The 22,911-nt window shown below is 37.7% G+C and overlaps 1 protein-coding gene across 1 annotated transcript in view; it reads right to left on the reverse strand.

Annotated features, from left to right (window-relative positions):
- Positions 1-9,743, reverse strand: part of LOC106867309 (uncharacterized) — a 46,196-nt gene extending 36,453 nt beyond the window's left edge. The window contains exons 1-3 of the mRNA XM_089339801.1: positions 9,604-9,743; positions 1,956-2,072; positions 1,346-1,439 (exon numbers count right to left, since the gene is read on the reverse strand). Coding sequence (XP_089195927.1) covers positions 1,346-1,439; positions 1,956-2,057 — 196 coding nt within the window. The 5' untranslated portion in view covers positions 2,058-2,072; positions 9,604-9,743. The remainder of the gene's footprint in view (positions 1-1,345; positions 1,440-1,955; positions 2,073-9,603) is intronic.
- Positions 9,744-22,911: the final 13,168 nt, after the last annotated feature.

Genomic DNA, 22,911 nt, shown 5'->3' on the forward strand with positions numbered 1-22,911 from the left:
AGCTGCGGGAGATATCTATTAAGAGGCCACCAAACAAGCCTAGCACGAAGAATAGACCACGCGGCAGTTATCGACATTTAACAACGCTCCACCCTCCTTGCAGAGAATCGTGATATACCGTCGAGGTAGGCATTGAAGCTCATCCTGCGTTTAGGACTGCCATTTATCCCAAACAGTTGGGCATAGAGCTGCAGAAATGTCACACTTATCTGCTCGGGCTCAAGTACCGTGCGCTCATTTTGGTTCAGCAAAGACTGAATTCTGGCTTTGTTGCCATATTGTACCTCTACTACTTGGACCCATAGATCGCCGTTCAGTCCCTCGTTTCTTAGAGCACACGCTGTATCTCTGAAAATGCAACCTTAGTGCTAAGCGTTGAAGAATTGGACTAGGGCCAATATTACCGCCAGCACGTCAGTTGAAATGCCTTTTCTAAGCGCCTCTTCAAAACTTCTAAGTTTTCCTCTATTATATTTCCTTTTATCACTACTGCCTTACTAAACCTAATTGGTTCTACTCCAATTACCCTTTTCAGGACAAACTATCATTTGCTGCTGACGACTGACTTCGTCGACGTCTGCTTAACTATTTCTCTTATCCGATCTCTGTAAATCTGGTACACTATGAGTGATGCGTTCAGCTTCCAGTAACCGGGTCCCTGCCTTGGCTGTCTATCTATGTCGACAGTATAGATAACAAATTTGTGTTCTGTGTAACCGATGATTTTAAAAAGTGGACAACTTAAACTATCCTTATCTATTGACCTACTATCTAGATACGACTTGATGACCGAATGCGGTTCGTCCATGTCCTCGGCAGTACAATCGGGAAATCCAGTTGGTACCACCTCGACAGTTGCAAATGTCTGAACAGGTTTGCGAGTCTTTTCAACCATCGTCTTCTAGCAGCTAGTCCCACTTTATCTAACCGTGCGCCCAAATTAGCGTCCTAGTCACTCATTAGCACTAAAGGTAGAGATGTTCCCAGGAGAGTTCAGAAGTTATAAACAGCCACCAGTCTGAAAGCACCCCCGCTGATATCGTTAACATCCAGGATACGGAGTATAAATAAATCTCGTATCCATCGAAAGTGGACGATGAAAGTTCACCGGTTGGAGAGTTTGGTTTCACTGACAGCCGCTATTTCTGTATTGCTAAAATATATTCCTCAAAGTGCGAGCTGATATCCCGCTAGTTAGTCCAGGATAGTCTAGTCTAGCTGTCAAAGTTGCTGTCTCTTTGAGGCCTTCTAGAAACATAGCTTTGCATCACCTTTTGCTTGTATGTATGTACATGATATAAGTTTATTCTATGACATATTTAAAATATACAACTGGCGTACTTACGTGAGAGGTCAAAGGCATTAATGCGAATATTTCCAACAATGTGAGGTATCAAAATATTGAGTTCTTCCAATGTTATTTTTCTGTTTCTAAGATCCTGGATACAAAAATAAAGAAAAATCGATACCTTTTCTTTCATAACTATTTGTTTCTCAGTATAAAAATGTGTGTATTTCATATTGACTTTATTGCAAGTTATTGGTTGATGTTTATCGGAAAGGGTTGTTATGAAATGGTACTATCTGCCACCAGTGCTTTCTTCTGTCCATGCTCAGCACATTTAACTTCTATTTAATACCACATACATAAGATACCAATATCACATTTAAAAAGTCAACGCTGTAAACATCAGCTGTATGAGTCGCGCAGTCTACCTCGCTCGTGATGGAGATGCTCTTATAGTGATTGTACTTAACCAATGAAATCAGTAAATGGACGCGATATGAAGGAATATTGTTGAAATTAGAAACCGAATTACTGAGTTGTAAATCTTTCGGGGGTGATATTTTGGAAACACCCATTGTTTATTATATGTTGCTATTATATATGTGGATATGTGTGTGTGATTTTAAACAAATGTAGGGAAAATGCAGACAATATAATAGTTTCTTACCAAATATCCTTTACAGTTTTTTGCAAGCTGGATATAATCAAAATCAATGGATTTCCGTGACTGTCCATCGACCTTATGGCTAAAAGTGTTACTATCTTCCATTTATCTGTGGATTATCTGAAATTAAAAGGACTTAAGCATCTTAATATCTGCATTTGTTACTTTTCTTTGGTTAGGCACAAACAGTTACAAGATTAAGTTGGAGGGCATGTGCGAAACAGGATGATGTGATGTTCAAACTTATCCCAATAGCATTCATAAGATTTGGAAAGTGAAATAGTTTCAAATGAGAAACGGAATCGAACCGCAGGCTCGTATCAGCGAGATTGACGCTTGCCTATTCATTTTATGAGGGTGGCAAATTTATGGGGGGAAAGAACAGAGGTAGCTTTGATTCAAAGTCATACAAGTAATTTCAATTTGTATGAACACTTAATATTAACAACACTCAAACACACACACACACACACACACACACACACACATACACTAATTTTTGCGATACCACGTTGAGAGAGTCGGATCTAAGTAAGTCACGGTATTAGAAAATAAGTTGATACCAGTTGATGGTGGTTTGGTCTGGAGAGTCCAAACCTGTGCGATCAAGTATACATCTAGCTACGATAATCACCATCTCAAGTGATACATCATACAGAAGGTGGAAATCTGTTCAATTTCCATCAGTCGAAAGTTTTCGTTAGAGTCGACCATCGCAACTTAGTATCAGTCCTAAATATGACCGGTTTCGTAACTGTTTCCAGAAACTGAATCGCGTCAATACACAGCAGAATCTGCTTGGTGATCATAGTAAACGACTACCTCTCGAAACAGTTCCATATCGCGTGCTCGTTCCGTCAGGTCTGTACTCTCTTGTCTTACAAGTACGTGCTGGCTCTTGAGCCATTCATTATTGCAGAAGGTCGAAATAGCAAGAGACATCGGGACATTTTTTGATCTGGGATGCGAGAGAGTTGTGTCAGCGTATGCGGGTGGCGCCACCGTAATTGTGTTGGACGCCATGGAAGCGGAGGTGGCTTGCACTATTGTAATAAAATGCGAGACAGGGGCAAAATCAAATGAAAACCCGGACAAGTTGGAGAGCTCTCAATTAGCACATGGGGAGTTAAATCTACGCTGACAGACAATGAAGTGTGGCGCTGGTCAAACGTACAGGTTAAACTGTTTAGGAACTGTTTTGGACAGGGCTTCTAGATTGACAAGATCTAGGGCAAGGCTTTGAGTGATGTGGCCAACCTCACTTAAAAATGCGCCGAGATGATGCAATCTCTGAAAGGTCGAGCATAGATGACGAATGCCTACATCACCACCATCATAATTTACAGCCTGAACGTCGTACCTTGCTCCAGTTCCCATTCTTATTATATTTCCACTCCTGCTGTTTTACCTTCTGTGGAATGGAAGCTTTCCCCAGCTAAGTCAGTTCATCTGGTACCAATGTCAGTTCATCCCCAGCTAAGTGAGTTCATCTGGTACCAATGTCAGTTCATCCCCAGCTAAGTGAGTTCATCTGGTACCCATGTCATCTGTAAAGTGATTTTGACATACCGTAGATACGTATGCACAGACACATGTTGAAGTTACGTTACCTTATGAGATTCCTGGAGGGCGAGTAAATATGGTCTCGTTTGTAAAGTATATTTTTATTCAGCTCGCATTTCTGAAGGAGCTGCAATTTCGGATTTGAATAAAAGGGACTGAGATTGAGCATTTAGCATTGCTAGATACTTGTTGGGCATTTTTACCAATATATAGAAAATTGCAGGTAGGTAAGTGTATGAATGTCCTCTTGAAAACTCTAAATGTCAACGATAAGATTCCTCGTCTGTTTAGCAGAAAATTTGGATTAGAGACTACTATGAAAAACTTTCAGAAATCCTTAGTTCAGCCAAAATGTAATACCAGTTCCAAACAAAATCTTCAGCTGGAAGTGTCCAAGATCCGGGCTGAACGACGAAACTATTCTACATGCAGCTATTTAAAAGCTGTGCATTGCTTACTATGGAAGAGTTGTCACATGGAGGCCAGATCCGGCAATCGACACACTCCAACATAAAATCCATCCCACTATTCACCTTTAATAGGGCTAGGTAGTAAATGCTCTTCTGTCTTGTGACGATGGCGTTGTGTGGTGGATAGGATTTTATTTCTACCAAGCCCTCATTGATTTATTTCTTAATTTCACTTGAAAAGAAACTTTAGGGTGGAGAAAGAAGTACATTCCTTCAGCAATTTTGTCAAAATGTGGGTGCTTGTGACAAAAAAGATTACAGTGGATGGAACTGCATACCTCAAAGCAAGCATGCGTCTGTAGATCAGAGACCAGGGGTCAGAAGAAGCACGTAACTTGATGGTTAGAGTAATGTTTGAGATCCCTTATTGGCCCTTTTTGAAGGTTCTTCAAAAATAGTGAATCAACAAAGTCGTTTGAGCATTGGATAGAAAGATGAGCGATATTTGTTTCGACTCCCTGTTCACTGAGTGCAAATTCCTTCGGGGTAAACTTTGCATCTCATCATTTCGAAGTGGCTAAAAACGTAGCAAATCAGAGCGATGGATAGGCTGAACTGTTAGAGGATAGATCACGCTGCCCAGAAGTATCTGTTTAAGCCTAATGCATTTTAAAACAACGCCACCAATGACATTGATAGTGAGCTGTATTGGCCCAAGTCGATGTATTTTCCCTTGGATAAATATCGGCACCAGGAAGCAGGCAACAAACATGCTGTGATGAGTTACTATCATTCTGCCTCAAAAGAAAACTCCTACCCCGGTTTGCAGGCGTTTGACCAACTTTAACTGAAGGAAGTCCAATTTATGAAGGCATTCTTACACCAGAAGACCTGCACCGTCCATGTATTCATATATTTGTATATTGTGTATACTTTTCACCTTATTTCGCTCTTTCTTTTTTCTTCCTCCTGATCCGATCTTACGTAAACTTCCACGTAAATTGTAACATATGTTTGTAATGTCCCCTTCATCCACTGTCCTTGTGGCAAATAAGAATTATCACAACCACCATCAGCATTATAGCAAGGCCACAAATGCTGAAATAAAGTCAATTACATCAAACCCGTTACTTAATTGTTACTTATTTTAAAATATCTAGAGGATTATGATCAAACTCAAACTCGACGGAATTTCAACCCAAAACGATGTTGATATGTTCGTTTATATTTTTTACTAGGTTTTCTTTCTTTACTCTCATGGCCACTGGTAACAACATCATCGTCTTTGTCTATATTATTATTCCCAGCACCACCATCTTTTTCATAGGGCAGGGAAGCAACGATAACCAAAGTGAATTTTTTCCTTACGGACTCAGTCTGTATACTAAGTAGATCGTATTGTATTAGAAACACATGAATGGTCAAGAATGAACATGTTTATTCTGCAGATGACGACAATCGATTCAACTAATGAATAGATAAAGAATTTTTTATGATGGCATGTTTAAAAACTGAATGTGTGTATAATCGATCTTATTGATCAAAGTGGAACACAAAACTAATCGATATCTTATGTTGGCACTCCGTCGCTTACGACGTCGAGGGTTCCAGTTGATCCGATCAACGGAACAGCCTGCTCGTGAAATTACCGTGCAAGTGGCTGAGCACTCCACAGACACGTGTACCCTTAACGTAGTTCTCGGGGATATTCAGCGTGACACAGTGTGACAAGGCTGACCCTTTGAATTACAGGCACAACAGAAACAGGAAGTAAGAGTGAGAGAAAGTTGTGGTGAAAGTGTACAGCAGGGTTCGCCACCATCCCCTGCCGGAGCCTCGTGGAGCTTTAGGTGTTTTCGCTCAATAAACACTCACAACGCCCGGTCGGGGAATCGAAACCGCGATCCTATGACCGCGAGTCCGCTGCCCTAACCACTGGGCCATTGCGCATCCACGATAGTCTTATAGATCAATGACATATGTACATATATATATATATATAACCGTTTTTATAGATGGTTCGATATATGGGGTTCTATTTTGAATGTATCTTGCCCAAGTTTTGCTATCATACACTCAGCAGTTTCTTAAAACAGTTGTCTGCATTTATACGTCAGGACCTAAAAGTTTTTTATGTGGATGTCTGTATTGTGTCAAAGCATATGTATTCGTATGTGTGCGCCTATGCTTATGTATAGAGTCTATGTTTATACTTGTGCACATACATACATGGCTTCGTGTGTGTGCGTCTGTGTATATGCGTGGGTAAGAGTGTATGCTTATATTTACACATACATACATATATTCGTGTCTGTGCGTCTATGTTACATATGAGAATGTGCGCTCATGCTTATACACACACATACTTAAATGTGTGCGTAGGCATGTATACAATTATATTTGTGTGTATTCGCGTACATATTCCTATATAGCTGAATACGTGATGCTAATATACATTTTTGTATACATATATATACATAATCCAATTTTGTGTGCGTTTGTTATTTATTATTCACTACCTTCTTTCTTTCTTTCTTTCCTTTCTCTCTTTCCTTCTTTCTTTCCTTTCTCTCTTTCTTTCTCTATTTCTTTCTCTCCTTCTTTCTTTCTTTCCTCACGAAAACCACACTTTCTCCATTTCTACATTAGTAACGTCCTTTATCTCTACGTTACTCTTCTCCACCCCTCACTTCCACCCCCCTCCATAAGTTTAAGACACACTTGTCTGTTCAAACGCTGAATAAAACCCACAAGAGTTAACAAGTGAAACAGAGACAGTCAGAAGCAAGAAAAATGCCGCTGTTACTTGAATACTATACAAATATGTCTTCAAAAAGACTTTTCTTTCAAATTTACCAAAATTTTATTTTTCAATAATTTTTCAAAAATCTATTATTCATATTTACTGTTGAAAAGATCTCAAGGATCGAAACCGGTTCTGTAATGTTCTTTATAAAAGTATTTTAGCATTTCCTACTTTGTCTTTTTTTCCATATATATATCTACTCGCGTGTTCCTCTTCAACCTTTTACACACATATATATATATATATATATATATATATATATATATATATATATATATATATATATATATATATATATATATATATATATATATATATATATATATATATATATATATATATATATATATATATATATATATATATATATATATATATATATATATATATATATATATATATATGTATGTTTGTGTGTCTGTGTTTGTCCAATATATATATATATATATATATATATATATATTTATACATTTAATCCTTTATATTGAACACTCAATATTTCATCTATTCAATAAGACATATTCCATATATTCAATAAGACATTCAATACTTTATTTCATAGTACCATCCATTTTTATTTTATATTATATATTGTATATTCCATATTCTATATCCCACATTGGTTTTGCAGGAATATAAATAAAACATAAAAAACAGACAGTGTTGGAACTCTTTTAAACAAAATAATATATTCCTCTATACACAATCATACAAAACCCCCTTTTTTTGTATTTATTTTTACTCGCATATATATATATATATATATATGTATATATATATATATATATATATATATATATATATATATATATATATATGCCCCAGCATGACCACAGCCTCAGGGCTGAAACATATAAAAGAATATATATATGTGTGTGTGTGTGTGTGTGTGTGTGTGTGTGTGTGTGTATGTATGTATGCATATAAGCTAAGGTGCGAAATTTGGCATTCGGTCATCCTTTAATAATTGTAGTTAGATATTTCCACTTCTCTTCTCTGTTTCTAAGCAGATTACTTTACTCTGTTGTGTGTAAAGAATCATTTTATTTTCCTCTTCTTTTCCTACTTAAATCATTTAGGTGCAGGTATAACTGGGCGATTCTGAAGTTGGCTTCTCGACAACGAGGTTTCGATGATTCGTACAATTGCGCGCATCTTGGATAAACGGTTTCTGCTTACATTCACTCGACCTGACCACTGTTTTGCGAACGAAATTGTTTGGCGGAAAGCGTGCGGAGTTCTGACACAAATGACACTGTAATAATTGCAACTGTAAAATAAAAGACATTGTGCATCAAGTCATTCTCACGGTTGAGTTATTGCATGCTTGACTGCTGCTATCACTGCTATTGTTGCTGTTCAATATCAATTCAACTTCTGGTCAACATGGCATGTGATTAAAAGTCTTCTATACTCTTTTACTCTTTTACCTGTTTCAGTCATTTGACTGCGGCCATGCTGGAGCACCGACTTTAGTCGAGCAAATCGACCACAGGACTTATTCTTTGTAAGCCTAGTACTTATTCTATCGGTCTCTTTTGCCGAACCGCTAACTTACGGGGACGTAAACACACCAGCATCAGTTGTCAAGCGATGTTGGGGGACAAACACAGACACACAAACATACATATATATATGTATGTATATATATATATATATATATATATATATATATATATATATATATATATATATATAAACGTAAAATGAAAACAGAACACAAAGGATTCCGCGGTACACGTGTTTCAAGCTTTATACACAAACAGTCGTTGCATCATTATATGAGTATATAATTGATAGAAAGGATGGTTTAAAGCTATCTTCAGCTGCAAGATTACATCACAAAGAAAAAAGAAAAAGAGAGAGAAAAAGGAAAAGTCCACCTAGTATTATCCATTGTAATATGCTTATCCTTTAAATTGTTATATCTGCATAAATGTTCCTTGGTATTCAAAAATCTGTCCATATTGTACCACAATTCAGGGTAGAGTGAATGATAAATAGCATATACAGGTGCTTACATTTATCAAGTATTACCTCTAAAATTTACAATACCTCTCTCTCTCTCTCTCTATATATATATATATATATATATATACGACGGGCTTCTTTCAGTTTCCGTCTACCAAATCCACTCACAAGGCTTTGGTCGGCCCGAGGCTATAGTAGAAGACACTTGCCCAAGGTGCCACGCAGTGGGAGTGAACCCGGAACCATGTGGTTGGTAAGCAAGCTACTTACCACACAGCCACTCCTGTGCCTATGCCTAGATTTCCATTTTCTGTCCTGTATACCAGGAACTACATTGTGTAATGCGTCCTTCCTTCGGGTTTAAAGATGATAACTGTACGATTTCAGAAAATTCTAACTAGTCTAGTGACCGAGTGCATATTTTCACTTAAAATCGTAAGAAACCAATAGTTTACAGTAATTCGATGAGTACATCGAGCATGGAGAAATCTAGTTATTGTAAGAGTGTGTGAAGAATTCTTGAACGTTATGTGCAAGTGTATGTACGTGATTATTGTATGCATTTGTACGTGTTTAATGTTCTCAAGTGTTTGTAAAATATGCTTGATAGGGTGTCTCGATGTGGTTAACGATGCACAGATAGAGTGTGTGGTAAACTGTTTCAGTCATTGTAGATTTTTGTATGAGTGAACAGTATTATATGAAACGGTATAAATATGTGTGGGTAGCAGTGTTTGTGCAAGTTCCTTTGATGGTGACGGTGGTGGTGAAGGACAGTGAATGCGATTGTGTGAGTGTAGAAGTGCAAGCTAGTGCTTATGTGATATTGTACTTGTTTATTTTTAAGGTGATACTGAGAAAGAAGAGAATCTTCGTTTTGAAAACTGAGTTATTTACTTACCAGTGATATAATCTCCTTATTTAGCTCCTCTTTTGCTGACTTATTGATGAAGGACAAGTGACTGGAAATGTTAGCTTGTACACTCCTTTCATCAAATAAACTAATCCAGCTAACTCTTCTATCAAACACTCCTATTGATATATATCAAGTTGATTTCATGCCTCATTCCAGATAAATAAAATAGGATCAGACTTGTTATATTTGCTGTCTCTTTGCTTTATTTATTTGTTTGCTATGGATATTTCTTGATGTTGATTGTAATATTGAGGACGTTACTGATGATGATATTGATGATGACGATGACAATGACAATGAAGGTGATGTTGATTTTTATCGGTGTTATTATTGATGATGATGATGATGATGATGATGATGATGATGATGATGATGATGATGTCAGTGGTTATGGTGATGGCGACACTAATGATATGCATACAATGAGTTCAATAAAATGCATAATTTTCCTTCAAGTATCTCACCTCTATCTTTCTCTCTCTCTCACTTTCTATTCTCTCTCTCTCTTTCCCTCTTTCTCTCTCTCTCTCTCTCTCTCCCTCTCTCTCTCTCTCTCTCCCTCTCTCTCTCTCTCTCTCTCTCTCTCTCCCTCTCTCTCTTCTATAGTACAGCCTCCTGCTCATCTCTTCCCTCTATCTGCAACAGATCAGTTTGATCGTTTTCTCTTCAGAACCCTGCACACACCTACGTAACACACACGCGCGCACTCACACATGCACACACATTCATATACTTACAGTACATATACACACGCTGATGCAGCTCATATACACAAAATGTGAGCTAAAGAAATCACTTGGGTCGATGTTAGCAATTTGATTAATTCGGCAGAAGGTATTGAATGGCATGTCCTTATGCTGTTACTTTGGACTGGTGGGCTTTCAATGATGAATAACTCGCAGAGCTGAAAGAGATGAAGGAGAAAGAACTATAAGTTGTGAAGGAATAGCTCAATTGAAGCAAAAAATAAAAGTAGGAAGACATTCTGGAAAGGAGGTTAGGAGGTGTTTAATTTCACAACACAGAGTACCAGGATATGGCAAATTCTTTCCGTTCATCAACCATTTCAAAACCATTTTCTATGATTTCCTTTTACAATTTAGTACACTTAACTACACTGATCATTGTGTGTTTCAAAACATGTATTCTCCTGCGGGTGCACTTAAAAAGCAGCTAGTTCACACTCTAAAGTGGTTGGCATTTGGAAGGGCATCCAGCTGTATAAATCATGCCAAAACTGACCTTGCTTGCGCGATGGCCACATAAGAAGCACACAGACCAATCTGTGGAGTGGCTGATGCCAGAAAGGGCTTCAAGCTGTAAAAACGATGCCAAGACAGACACAGGAGCATGGTGCCTGACCAGCTCCTGTCAAACCATCCAACCCATACTAGCATGGAAGGAGGACGTTAAACAATGAGGAGGAGGAGGATTAAGCCATTCCTTTATTTCAACTGAATTCATTCTATTTTGGTGTTACACAAAAATAAACAACAAAAGCAAAGAATACTATTGTTTTTCAGATGGTAATCAATATAAGGTCTATTCACAAAATATATTATTATGGAGTCATGTAGACTCCATAATAATCATCTCCATTTTTCCCTGTATTCAGAACAGCCCTCATAAGTCTCCATACTTTCATTTCCTCTTCCGCCACATTTACTGATATCTTTCTCTCTTCCACTTTCGCCAATTCCTTCCACATTCATTTTGATCACTCCTCTCACCCACTCATTTCCATCCTTTTTCAGTACATAACCCATCAGTTTCTCCTTACAACATCCACTCCTATCATCCTTTATAATCTCTCCCTCTCTCTCTCTCTCTCTCTCTCTCTCTCTCTCTCTCTCTCTCTCTCTCTCTCTCTCTCTCTCTCTCTCTCTTCCCTTCTCTTCTCTTCTCTACTGTTGCTTTATATCACTGTCCAATTTTTCCTGTCTTGGTTTGTGTTTGCCACCTTGGAATCCTCTGTTTAGTGGGTTGATCCACTACTCAGGAAGAGACTATTCTAGAGTGCGTTCTTCCTTATCTTCGAAACGTCAAGTTAGAATAGAGGCAGCTGATGAAGGAATAATTCCAAGTGGCTTTCTGTTTTCCTATGTGTTCGTTTCGTTGTCTGTAGTTCATTGTTCTGTACCCTGATATGCATCTATATACACATGTAGATGTAAGTATGTACATATATGTGTGTATACATGCATATATATACTTTGTATTATATATGTGTGTGTGTGTGTCTTTATCTTTATCTCTCTCTCTCTCTCCTTATCTATCTCTTTATGTCCCTCTTTCTCTCTCTTTCCTTTTGCAATACTTCACTCATTTGTTTGTGAAACAGCTAAGTATTGGTTTATTCAGCCATCATGATCTGCACGATTTCGAAAATTCATGATTTAAATTGTTTAAATATTTCGTTGATATTTTTTATTCATGTTTAATGTATCCTGTTCTAGATTTTGTTTCTAATTGAACGAAAAAATTGTCCTGCCTCTAATGTGGACATATTACAAATGGGAGACCAGGTGCTATAGGCTAGGAGCTGGATAAATGTAAGTTCATTCAGTCATAATATTTGGTAATAATAAATGAAATAGCAAAAATATGCCAAACTATCACAGCCCGTTAGCACAAACTAACAAAACATTGCTTGCAGAAGATGGGAAGAGATCCCATCATTTCACAGTACCTTCTGCTCCAGCATACATAACAAACACCTGATATGTCTCTTACATTAATTAATGACTGTGTCATCTTTAAAAAGAATTAGCTTAATAAATAAATATTCCAAATAAATATTCTCCTAGAATGATAAAGCATGTGTGAATGACAACAAAACCATAGCAACTCGTGGTTAGTTATAGTAACACAACAAAGCCAAAAATGCAAATACATCCGGTATAACAATTCTCTCAGCCAAAATAATAACTATATATTTGATCTGAAATACAGTACTCATAGAATGTAGTTTATTTATGATGAATTTATGGTTTCATACTTTATTCAAATAAACTGTCACAGCATTGCGTTTACAGGCACAGAACCAAAATTTTCCCAGACAAAACCATTTTGAAATATTTCTCAATGAGAGTAAGGGATACTGAATATGTCTGCCTTCTTTTTTCTTCAAATAGTGGGTCTTATTCGCCAGCAAATATGGTATGGTGGCTGATACAAAACTAAATTAGCATTTCATTGTATTGGTGATACAATAAGCTAGCCTTGTATAATAGATGGTTTGATAAAATGGCATATTTATTATTATCTGATTATCTGTTTATTTATTTGTTTAATTTAACTTTTAGTTTTGGTGAACATTTTTTGATAGGTAAGAAAATATTTACAAGTAAATGTGACCTTTGCTTTTAGGTACATATATCCACAAGTTCGATAATAAAGACAAAACAATCCAGGATATTACAAAACTAAACTCATCTGCTTCCAGTTTTCTCAAGCGTTTATACCACTGTCCTTTCTCAACCGCTCTCATTCTTTGTTTATTTTGCATTTCAATTTCCCAGATTCTTTCAAGTCTTCCTCGTTTTAGTTAAGAGATGAGGAATTATGTAGGATCTTTTTTAAAACGGGGGCCACATTTTTCATTAACGAAACACTTTGAAACTTGGAACACTAGTAGAATGTGTCATATAAAACATCTTTTTCTCTTAGTCTTCTTTAAAAAAAGAAATCCCTAAGATATTCCATGTTAAAGTTGTCGTATTTCTGTAATTTCAACCAATCACTGACGTCCATTCAGCCGATATACATTAAGTGCCGACTACATAAACAAACGATTCTGAAACAATTAACCCTAACCCTAACCCTAACCCTAACCCTAACCCTAACCCTAGGGTTAGGGTTAGGGTTAGGGTTAAAGCAAATTTAAAATGAAAAAAGCAAATAAAACGAAGGTATGGAGATTAAATACGCTTTACATCGCTTAATCAGCCAAAGGAGTAAATGTAAACAACTGAATACTTGTCAGTGATTGGTTGAAATTATCTAAATAAGACAATTTTTTACATGAAATAAATTCGAATACAAAAATATTTTTCTGTTCTATAACACAAAATAGATAAGTATACGAAGTTTGAAAGTCTTTCCGTACCAAAAACACTACGTAAAACATTAATGAAAAATGTGGCCCCCGTTTTAAAATAGATCCATTATGTACATTATTTACATTCGACGGATATTTGTCCTCATCTTTCGGCTGATATACCCTCCAGCCTTCATCAGATGTCTCGGAGAAATTTCGAACCTCGGGTCTCATTCCTAAGGTGTTGTTGTTGTTGTTGTCATTATTATTATTATTATTAATGTTGTTGTTCAGTTCACTGCTTGGAATCGAACTCGGAATCTTGGGGTTAGTATCCCGCGCTCTTGAACACTACGCCATATTCCCGTGAGCAATTATGGAGTGAATTTTAGTGCTTATAAATCTAATATTTTCCTATCCTTCCTTAATACCGGTTCCCATATGCTGCTCATATCTGCACTCGGTCTGCTTAGGAGGTTGTTGTGTCCTAGCATATGTGCTTCTTCTTTTAGTTTTCGTATTTTCCAGTGGTGTTCTCTGTCTATTATTTTAACTTTATCTCACAGGAGGAGGCAATCTCCATTTTTCCATACATTATCAGCTATACCCGATTTATCAATATCTCCTCGTGTCACAACTTTGCGATGCTCGTCTACCCTTATTTTGAGGGGGCGGCATGTTTAACGATCTGTTACGCAACAACTACCCCAAAAGTATGCTATCCACTTCAATTATGAAGAAGAGAGAGGATGAGGCCAAAAACTGTCCATAGCCTGTCTACCCCATGTGAAAGGCCTCTCTGAAAAGATACAAAAGATATGCGGCCCATATGACATCAGGACAGTATTCAAGAGTAATACAACACTTCGCAAATGTCTCCTTCGAGTAAAACCACCAATAGGAGAGAATATAACCAAAGACTGCGTATATTCCATCCCATGCAGCTGTGGTAGGTTATGCTTTTGTGTTTGTTCTCGTTCTCGTAGTTGATTGTATTGGTGGGATGGTCTTTGTCGTTATTGATTTCAAGAATTTCTATGGCCTTCCAAAATGGAGTGCAAATGCTTATACTCCTCGATATGCTGCCTTATTTGAGAGAGATATTTTGTGGGATGGGAGCTGCTGGATGGATTTCAGGTTTAATCTTCTGTGTCAGGAGCTAAGGGGCTTAGACTGGCCGTTTAGCCATATATGTGCACTGAAACATTATTCTCATGACCATTCTTTTGTAACGGTTCTACTGGACACTCTGTTCCAATTTCCTTTATATTCCCCTTGATGCCTTCTGATACTGTTACGAAGGACCCAGCAATAATTGGCACTATCTTCGTACTTAAGAGGGTTGTATTGATCTATCTTTTCGCCTTCCTTCTTGACTATTCGTGGGTGAAAGGGGTATACAACATCAACTATATAGCATATGTGGTGCATCTTGTCCCCCACCACTATGTCCGGTCTGTTATGCTTTAGCACCAAATCTGGTTGGATTAAGAAATCCCACAGGATTTTTTGCATGTCTCCGACACCGCCACTCTCTACGGTATGTTATCATACTACGTCTTGCCACTCTCTAGCCCTCATTTTTCGCACAGTTTCCAATGTAGCACTTTCGCTACTTGGTCGTGTCGCCACAACTTGTAATGGTTTTGGGCAAGCCTAGGGCATTCGTTCGAGATGTGGGCAATGGTTTCATCCACGCTATTGCAGATGCGACACAGCGGAGACACTTGCTCATTCCTAAGGCTCACCCTCCAGTTCGTGGACAAATTATTATACATTGACTGTGCCAACTTCAACGATGTAAATGGGGTGGGAAGAGTGGATATGGAGACGGGGAAAGGCATCAGCACTCGGAAAGCAGAAGATTTGCATGGGCCTATGCTAGCAGATATAACAGCGTCACAAACCGATATTAGATACTTCTTCTCCCTAGAACTATTATTTACCCAACTCAACTCCCCAAACATTCAGAGCTAACTAGTCATTGAAACAAAGGCCTGGAATACTGGAGAAGGAGGAGAAGAGGAACGAATGAAAAAGGATAGAAAGGAAAGTCTTAAATAAGCCTAGCATTGCTGGGGTAAGGAAGAAAGATAGTGAAAAGATGGTGGCGAGAGTACTTAAATCTCCGAGAAAATGCATGAAGAGGAGAGAAAATTCAACGACACTCTCCTTAGAGCTTGATATTTCGATATTTTATACTTGGTAGCTAGCTAACAAATGATTAAATGAATCAAGATCTCACATTTGGGACTTTTACAATGAAAAAGGAAGCTAGAAACAGGAAGAAGGTGGTGAGAAGCCATCTAGCTGCCACTGAAATAAGACTGAAGCCTTCATTAGAGCAATAAAACGCCACATATTCTATACTGTAATGTAAAAGCGCTTAAATATAAGCAAACACTTTAGTTCATACATGCATATTATGAGATAGTGGAGGCGCAAAGGCCCAGTGGTTAGGGCAGCGGACTCGCGGTCGGAGGATCGCGGTTTCGATTCCCAGACCGGGCGTTGTGAGTGTTTATTGAGTGAAAACACCTAAAGCTCCACGAGGCTCTGGCAGGGGATGGTGGCGAACCCTGCTGTACTCTTTCACCACAACTTTCTATCACTCTTACTTCCTGTTTCTGTTGTGCCTGTAATTCAAAGGGTCAGCCTTGTCACACTGTGTCACGCTGAATATCCCCGAGAACTACGTTAAGGGTACACGTGTCTGTGGAGTGCTCAGCCACTTGCACATTAATTTCACGAGCAGGCTGTTCCGTTGATCGGATCAACTGGAACCCTCGACGTCGTAAGCGACGGAGTGCCAACAACAATTATGAGATAATATATTATGGAAGTAAAGAAGCTAAAAACGACCCCAGAGGAATTGTGAATGAATGTGAAATGGATTAAGCAGGCCTTTTGCGAATGAAGCTGTTATATTTATAGGCGGACAATAGATCATGCCATTGAAGGTGTCATAATCTTTTGAAGTCATTATATATCCTTAGATATGATTGTATCAGTAGCTTTGTTCAAAGATAAATATTCTACCTCTTCTTCACAGAAGCATTGCTATAACATTTTTTTAAATTTGAAATTCGTTTAATAAACTCAAGAAGGTGAGAGTGGGTAGTTTAGTGTCTATTGTGAGAGGTAAGTGCATTTCGTTTTAGAGATCTAGGTTTGATGACATTGTATCTTGTTTGTGACCAATAAATTTACAGAAAAGAACGTTGACAATTTGTTATAAATGTGAGTCTGTTTTCACAGGTTTTATCTGACTAAGCAGCAATATCTTTTTGAGTTTTTTTGAAGTTACAGTTGTTGGAGTTTTCTTGTTTTTGCAAGAAACCACTTCAAGACAATATATCACCACATCAACATCGCTAACAACACCAACACCTACATCAGCAGAAGATATTCATTCTGTGTTCTGTTTAATCAAATCTACAACTGCTTCAAGCTGTACATGTGTCAGTAAGCAGTGGGAGCACTGAAAACAACAGCCATAAAAAGTTTCGTCCTTTTCTTGCTTGTTTACGTTGTGGGTGTATGGGTGATTGGAGGGAAGCTGGTAACTGAAGGCCCACCGGAGAATGAAGAACAGATGATAAATAAAGGCCTGTCTGAGAATGGAGGACCATCATAGGATGAAGGACGATCACTGAATGAAGTAGGCGTTTCTGTTAAGTCTGCTATGAAAGGAGGTTTTGCTGCACATGCACTTCAGTAAGTATTGTTTCATTCCATCCAATTTGATATCATCATCTGTCCCTTGGATACTTGTAGGGGTCTCTCCTATTAATAAATACTTGGGCCAAGTTTATGGTCAGGGAACTTTTCATGCTTTAGTCACGAGGGTGGGACAGTACACATTTCTCTTTACAGAGACTCTGACACTGATGAGGAGGGAGAAAGCAGTAAGTCTACAACTCATGGAAAGATTTGAACTTGAACACATGTAGTGGATGTGTGTGTCACTTTATTACAGTTACGCGTGGATGTATTTTATATGTACATTTGTTGTGGGCAGGTGTTCACTTAAGGTATCTCAAATGGAGAATCCCTGGTATGTTCTAAACTTTTCACTGTCACTAATCGAATATATTTGAAGAATGTTGATCAGTTTATTCTGTTCTTTTCTGAAGCCCCTGATTTGTACTTTTTATGAAAGGAACCACATAAGAGGTACTAAGTCACGGTGGTGCTCCAGCATGACTACAGCCATATGGCTGAAATGCGTAAAAGAAATATACATGCATATACAGGGGTTGAGCAAAATAATGGAAGAACCTAGCATTATAGCATTATAGAAATATCTATAAAACCATCAAAAACTTCTTTATTTTTATGTTTTTTGATTTATTATTAGTGTTGCTTAATATGCTTTGCTAAAATTACTGCTTCTTTTCAGATATCATCAGAAAAAGATAATTAAAATTCATTAAAATTACACAACTACTGGACTTTCAAAGAGGTCAAATTGTTGGTGCTCGTATGGCAGGCGTTAGCGTAACGGAAACACCCGAAATGTTTGGTGTATCAAGAAGTACTATCTCGAAAGTAATGACAGCCTTTGAGAAAGAGGAAAAAAACCTCCTCGTCGAAACAAAACTCCGGACGAAAACCAAAACTTTCAGATAGAGGCCGTCGGGCTCTTACGCGAATTGTTAGAAAGGATCACAACAGTACAGCTCCCAAAATTACTGCAAAGATTAATGATCACCTCCAGAACCCAGTTTCCACAAAAACTGTTCGCTGGGAGATGCACAAAGCCGGATTTCACGGGAGGGCTGCAATCAGAAAACCACTACTTTCAAAAACAAATGTTACAAAACGTTTAGAGTGGAGTAAAAACCTACAGGGTTGGTCCCTAGAGCGGTGAAAGAATGTTATTTTCTCGGACGAGTCATCCATTACTTTATTTTCGACCACCGGCTGAGTATACGTCTGGAGACAGCCAAAAGAAGCATTTGACCAAGACTGCCTTCTTCCAACGGTTAAATATCGAGGAGGATTTGTGATGATCTGGTGGGCTATGACTTGTAAATCCACCGGCCCAATGGTTTCCCTTCATGGGAGAATTAATATTCAAGACTATTTAAGCATTTTATCTGATCAAATTCATCCTATGGATGCGGAACTGTTTCCAGAGGGAAACGTAATCTTTCAAGATGATAATGCACCAATTCACACAGCTAAAGTCGTTACTGAATGGCTCGAAGAACATTCTAGTGAAGTTGAACATCTTATCTGGCCACCACAGTCCCCAGATCTCAATATTATTGAACATTTATGGTGCATTTTAGAAAAACAAGTAAGGAGTCGATATCCTCCACCATCATCACTACAAGAACTGGAGACTGTTTTAGCTGAAGAATGGACAAAAATTCCTTTGGAAAATAATTCAAACTTTGTAAGAGTCCATACCTCGTAGAATTCAAGCTGTAATCACTGCCAAAGGCGGTTCTATCCCATATTAAAATAAATTTGTTTGAAATTTTAAGGTGTTTCCATTATTTTGTCCAACCCCTGTATATACATAAACATACATATACATACATACATACATACATATATATATATATATATATATATATATATATATATATATATATATATATATATATATATATATATATATATATATATATATGCATACATACATACATATATATATATATATATATATATATATATATATATATATATATATATATATATATATATATATATATATATATATATATATATATACATATATATATATACACACACACACACACACACACACACTCACACACACACACACACACACACACACACACATATGCGTTAACCTGTATACAGTAAGTTTCAACTATTTTTCTAACGCGACTCTCTCTATCTGTATTTCTATCTCCCCTCTCATTCTTCGCCTCTACCTGTCACTACTATATCTCTCTCTCTCTCTATCTCTTGTTACTCGTCCTTCGCCTCTCACCGTTACTACTACTATCTCTCTCTCTCTCTCTCTCTCTCTCTCTCTCTCTCTCTCTCTCTCTCTCTCTACCCCTCGTTGCTCACTTTTATTCTACTTCCTCCCCTTCTTTCCCCTCTGCTATTCTTTCTCTTCACACAGCCTTGGTCACGTGTGTCCGGCTGCTATTTCTTTTCGTTCTTGGAATCACCAAGCTCGCACGTACTTCTTTGCCCCTCCTGTACGTGCTTCACAGCGTTCAATACATACACACTTCGCGTCTGGCTGTACAGCCTTTTTGTTTGTTTATTTCACCGTTTCGTTTTCTTGTCTTGTTTTCCGTCCGCCACTATCCTCCACGAAAATGATTTAATTTGTGTTCGTGGGAAGAACCATTTCAACGATGCGTACTGCCTTAATTCTTCGAAACGCCGGTGTTTTAATGGTGGCAGCTGATGAAGGAGATGTTTCTATGTGGCTTGCTTGTTTGTTGTACCTTGTTTATCATTTTGTCCATGTTCTTTTGCCACGTCATGTACCCAGTTATGTATCTATGTGTACATGTGGATGAAGGTATATACACACATGTACATATATATGCATATACTCATATATTGTTTATATATATATATATATATATGTGTGTGTGTGTGTGTGTGTGTGTGTCTGTGTGTGTGTGTCTGTGTGTGTGTGTGTGTGTGTGTGTGTGTGTGTGTGTGTGTGTGTATGTGTGTGTAAAACATATTATCATTATTAATAAATCATAGAGCAGCAAAAAAAATTTTAGAAATTTAATTTACCACCAGTGGTCCAGCGAGAATAAAAATTAGTCAATTGACTATAAATTATTCATTTAAAATACAGAGATGCCTATAATAGGACATCTAACCCGCTAGAAAGAGCAGCAAAAAACCCTATACCACAAAAATAGGGATAATTTCGAAAGAGAATGAAAAATAAAAACTTTTACCAGTCTATACTCTGTACCATGGTTTCAAGTTATTTAGCAAGATAAAAATATATCTTGCTCGGGAACTATCTTCAGCAGAGTACCGGGACAAGCGTGTAAACACGAGTCATAGGAAACACGACTTGCGCGGTAAATTTTGAAAAATTAAGCACGTAAGCACAAGTCGTGTTTCTTATGACTCGTGTTTACACTCTGTCCCGGTACTCTGCTGAAGATAGTTGCCGAGCAAGATATATTTTTATCTTGCTAAATAACTTGAAACCATGGTACAGAGTATAGACTGGTAAAAGTTTTTATTTTTCATTCTCTTTCGAAATTATCCCTATTTTTGTGGTATAGGGTTTTTTGCTGCTCTTTCTAGAGGGTTAGATGTCCTATTATAGGCATCTCTGTATTTTAAATATATATGTAAAACATATATATAAAAGATGGAAGTGGAAATAGCACAGAAGTAAGTCGAAAAACATTTCAATTTAAGAAGGAATTTAATTTTAAAAATATTAAAAAATTATACAAAGAAGATATTATCGGTTTCGATATATCTCATGTTATCAAATATCAGTAAAAATTCATAATAATTCGATGTAAAATCAGTATATATATATATATATATATATATATATATATATATATATATATATATATATATATATATACTAGAGGTCTGATCAATGAGTAGCCTGGCTGTTGCTATAGTAACGATGCTAAACTACGCAGAGTGAAGTCGCTTCGCAAATATTGACCTTGAAATGTGCTGTGCATGCGCAGTAAGTTCTAATGCTTTAATTCACTTCCGCTGTTTATTGCAGTACTTGGAAGGAAGGTGTGTCGCGTGTGACCATGACAGAGAAAGTTGTCATGGCGATACCTGTTCAGAAGCCTACGCAAAGTTGCAGAAAGTGTATGGAGAGAAGTGTATGAGCTACACACAAATGTACGAGTGGTTCAGACGTTTCCAAGAGGGCCGGAAAAAATTCCGATACTGACGAACGTTCTGGGAGATCCGCAACCAGCAGAACTGAGAAAAATATCGCAAATGTGCGTGCAGCTGTGAGGGGAAATCATCGAATCACTATCTGTGAGTTATCAAATGATATGCAGATTAGTTACGGTTAGGTTCAATTCATCATCACTGAAAATTTGGGTATGAGACGCGTATCTGCCAAGTTTGTGCCAAAACTGCTTTCACCTGACCAAAGAGACACTCGGACTTCAGACTGTGTCGAGTACGATGAAAACTTTTTGAAAACTTTGCGTAGGCCTCTGAGCAGTTACCGCCAAGCTTTTGGCAAAATTCGATGCAGATTCTCTGCACAAATTTCTCTCTCATGGTCAATGCGATCACACGCTGCACACCTTCCTTCCAAGCACTGCACTGCTGTAAATAGCATAAGTCAGCTAGAACGTTAAGATTTAGTGCCAACGCACAGTAGTGTTTAAGGTCAATCTGTGCCAAGCGGCTTCACATTGTGTGCTTTAGCTTCGTTACTATGCTAATAGTCGGCATACTTATTAATCAGACCACTTATATATATATATATATATATATATATATATATATATATTTCGTTTGGGGATTTGGTTCACAAGATTTTTTATGTGAGTTCGTGTTTTGAAGCATATTTTGTTGTCTGGGGAGAGTCATTTTCTTTTAGTGCGTATTATTTAACACATTTACCGGTAAAGTTTCCACTCATTTACTTATTGATATTTTCCTAAAATTTTCGTTGCGTCTTTTGAGAATGAAATCGTTAATGGGAAGTTATGTATCAATATACATAACTTCTCATTAACGATTTCATTCTCAAAACAATGGACCGTGACATTGAAGAATTAATGAAAGCATGCAGAGGTTGCGCCTTAGCTGCAAAAGCACCTACCACTAAATGGTAACCGTGACCAAAATAGATATTCCATGGTCCTGACTGCATGTTGATTAGGTAGGTCCACTGAAGGGTTCGTATTACCTTGTTGTGGTGGACAGTTTTCCAAAGTGGCCTGAAGTGCATAAGTGTAAAAAGTCGACATTTGCGTTTACAGTAAGTTTTTTACACGAATTGTTCGCCAGATATGGTACCATTGTGTCTGTACCATTGTGCCTTGTGAGGAGAGCTTGGTGACAGAGTGCATTATAAGGAGAGCTTGGTGACAGAGTGCATTGTGAGGAGAGCTTGGTGACAGGGTGCACTGTGAGGAGAGCTTGGTGACAGGGTGCATTGTGAGGAGAGCTTGGTGACAGGGTGCATTGTGAGGAGAGCTTGGTGACAGGGTGCACTGTGAGGAGAGCTTGGTTACAGGGTACATTGTGAGGAGAGCTTGGTGACAGGGTGCACTGTG

The sequence above is a fragment of the Octopus bimaculoides genome, chromosome 22, assembly GCF_046866305.1.
Source record: "Octopus bimaculoides isolate indiv1 chromosome 22, ASM4686630v1, whole genome shotgun sequence".
NCBI lineage: Eukaryota > Metazoa > Mollusca > Cephalopoda > Octopoda > Octopodidae > Octopus > Octopus bimaculoides.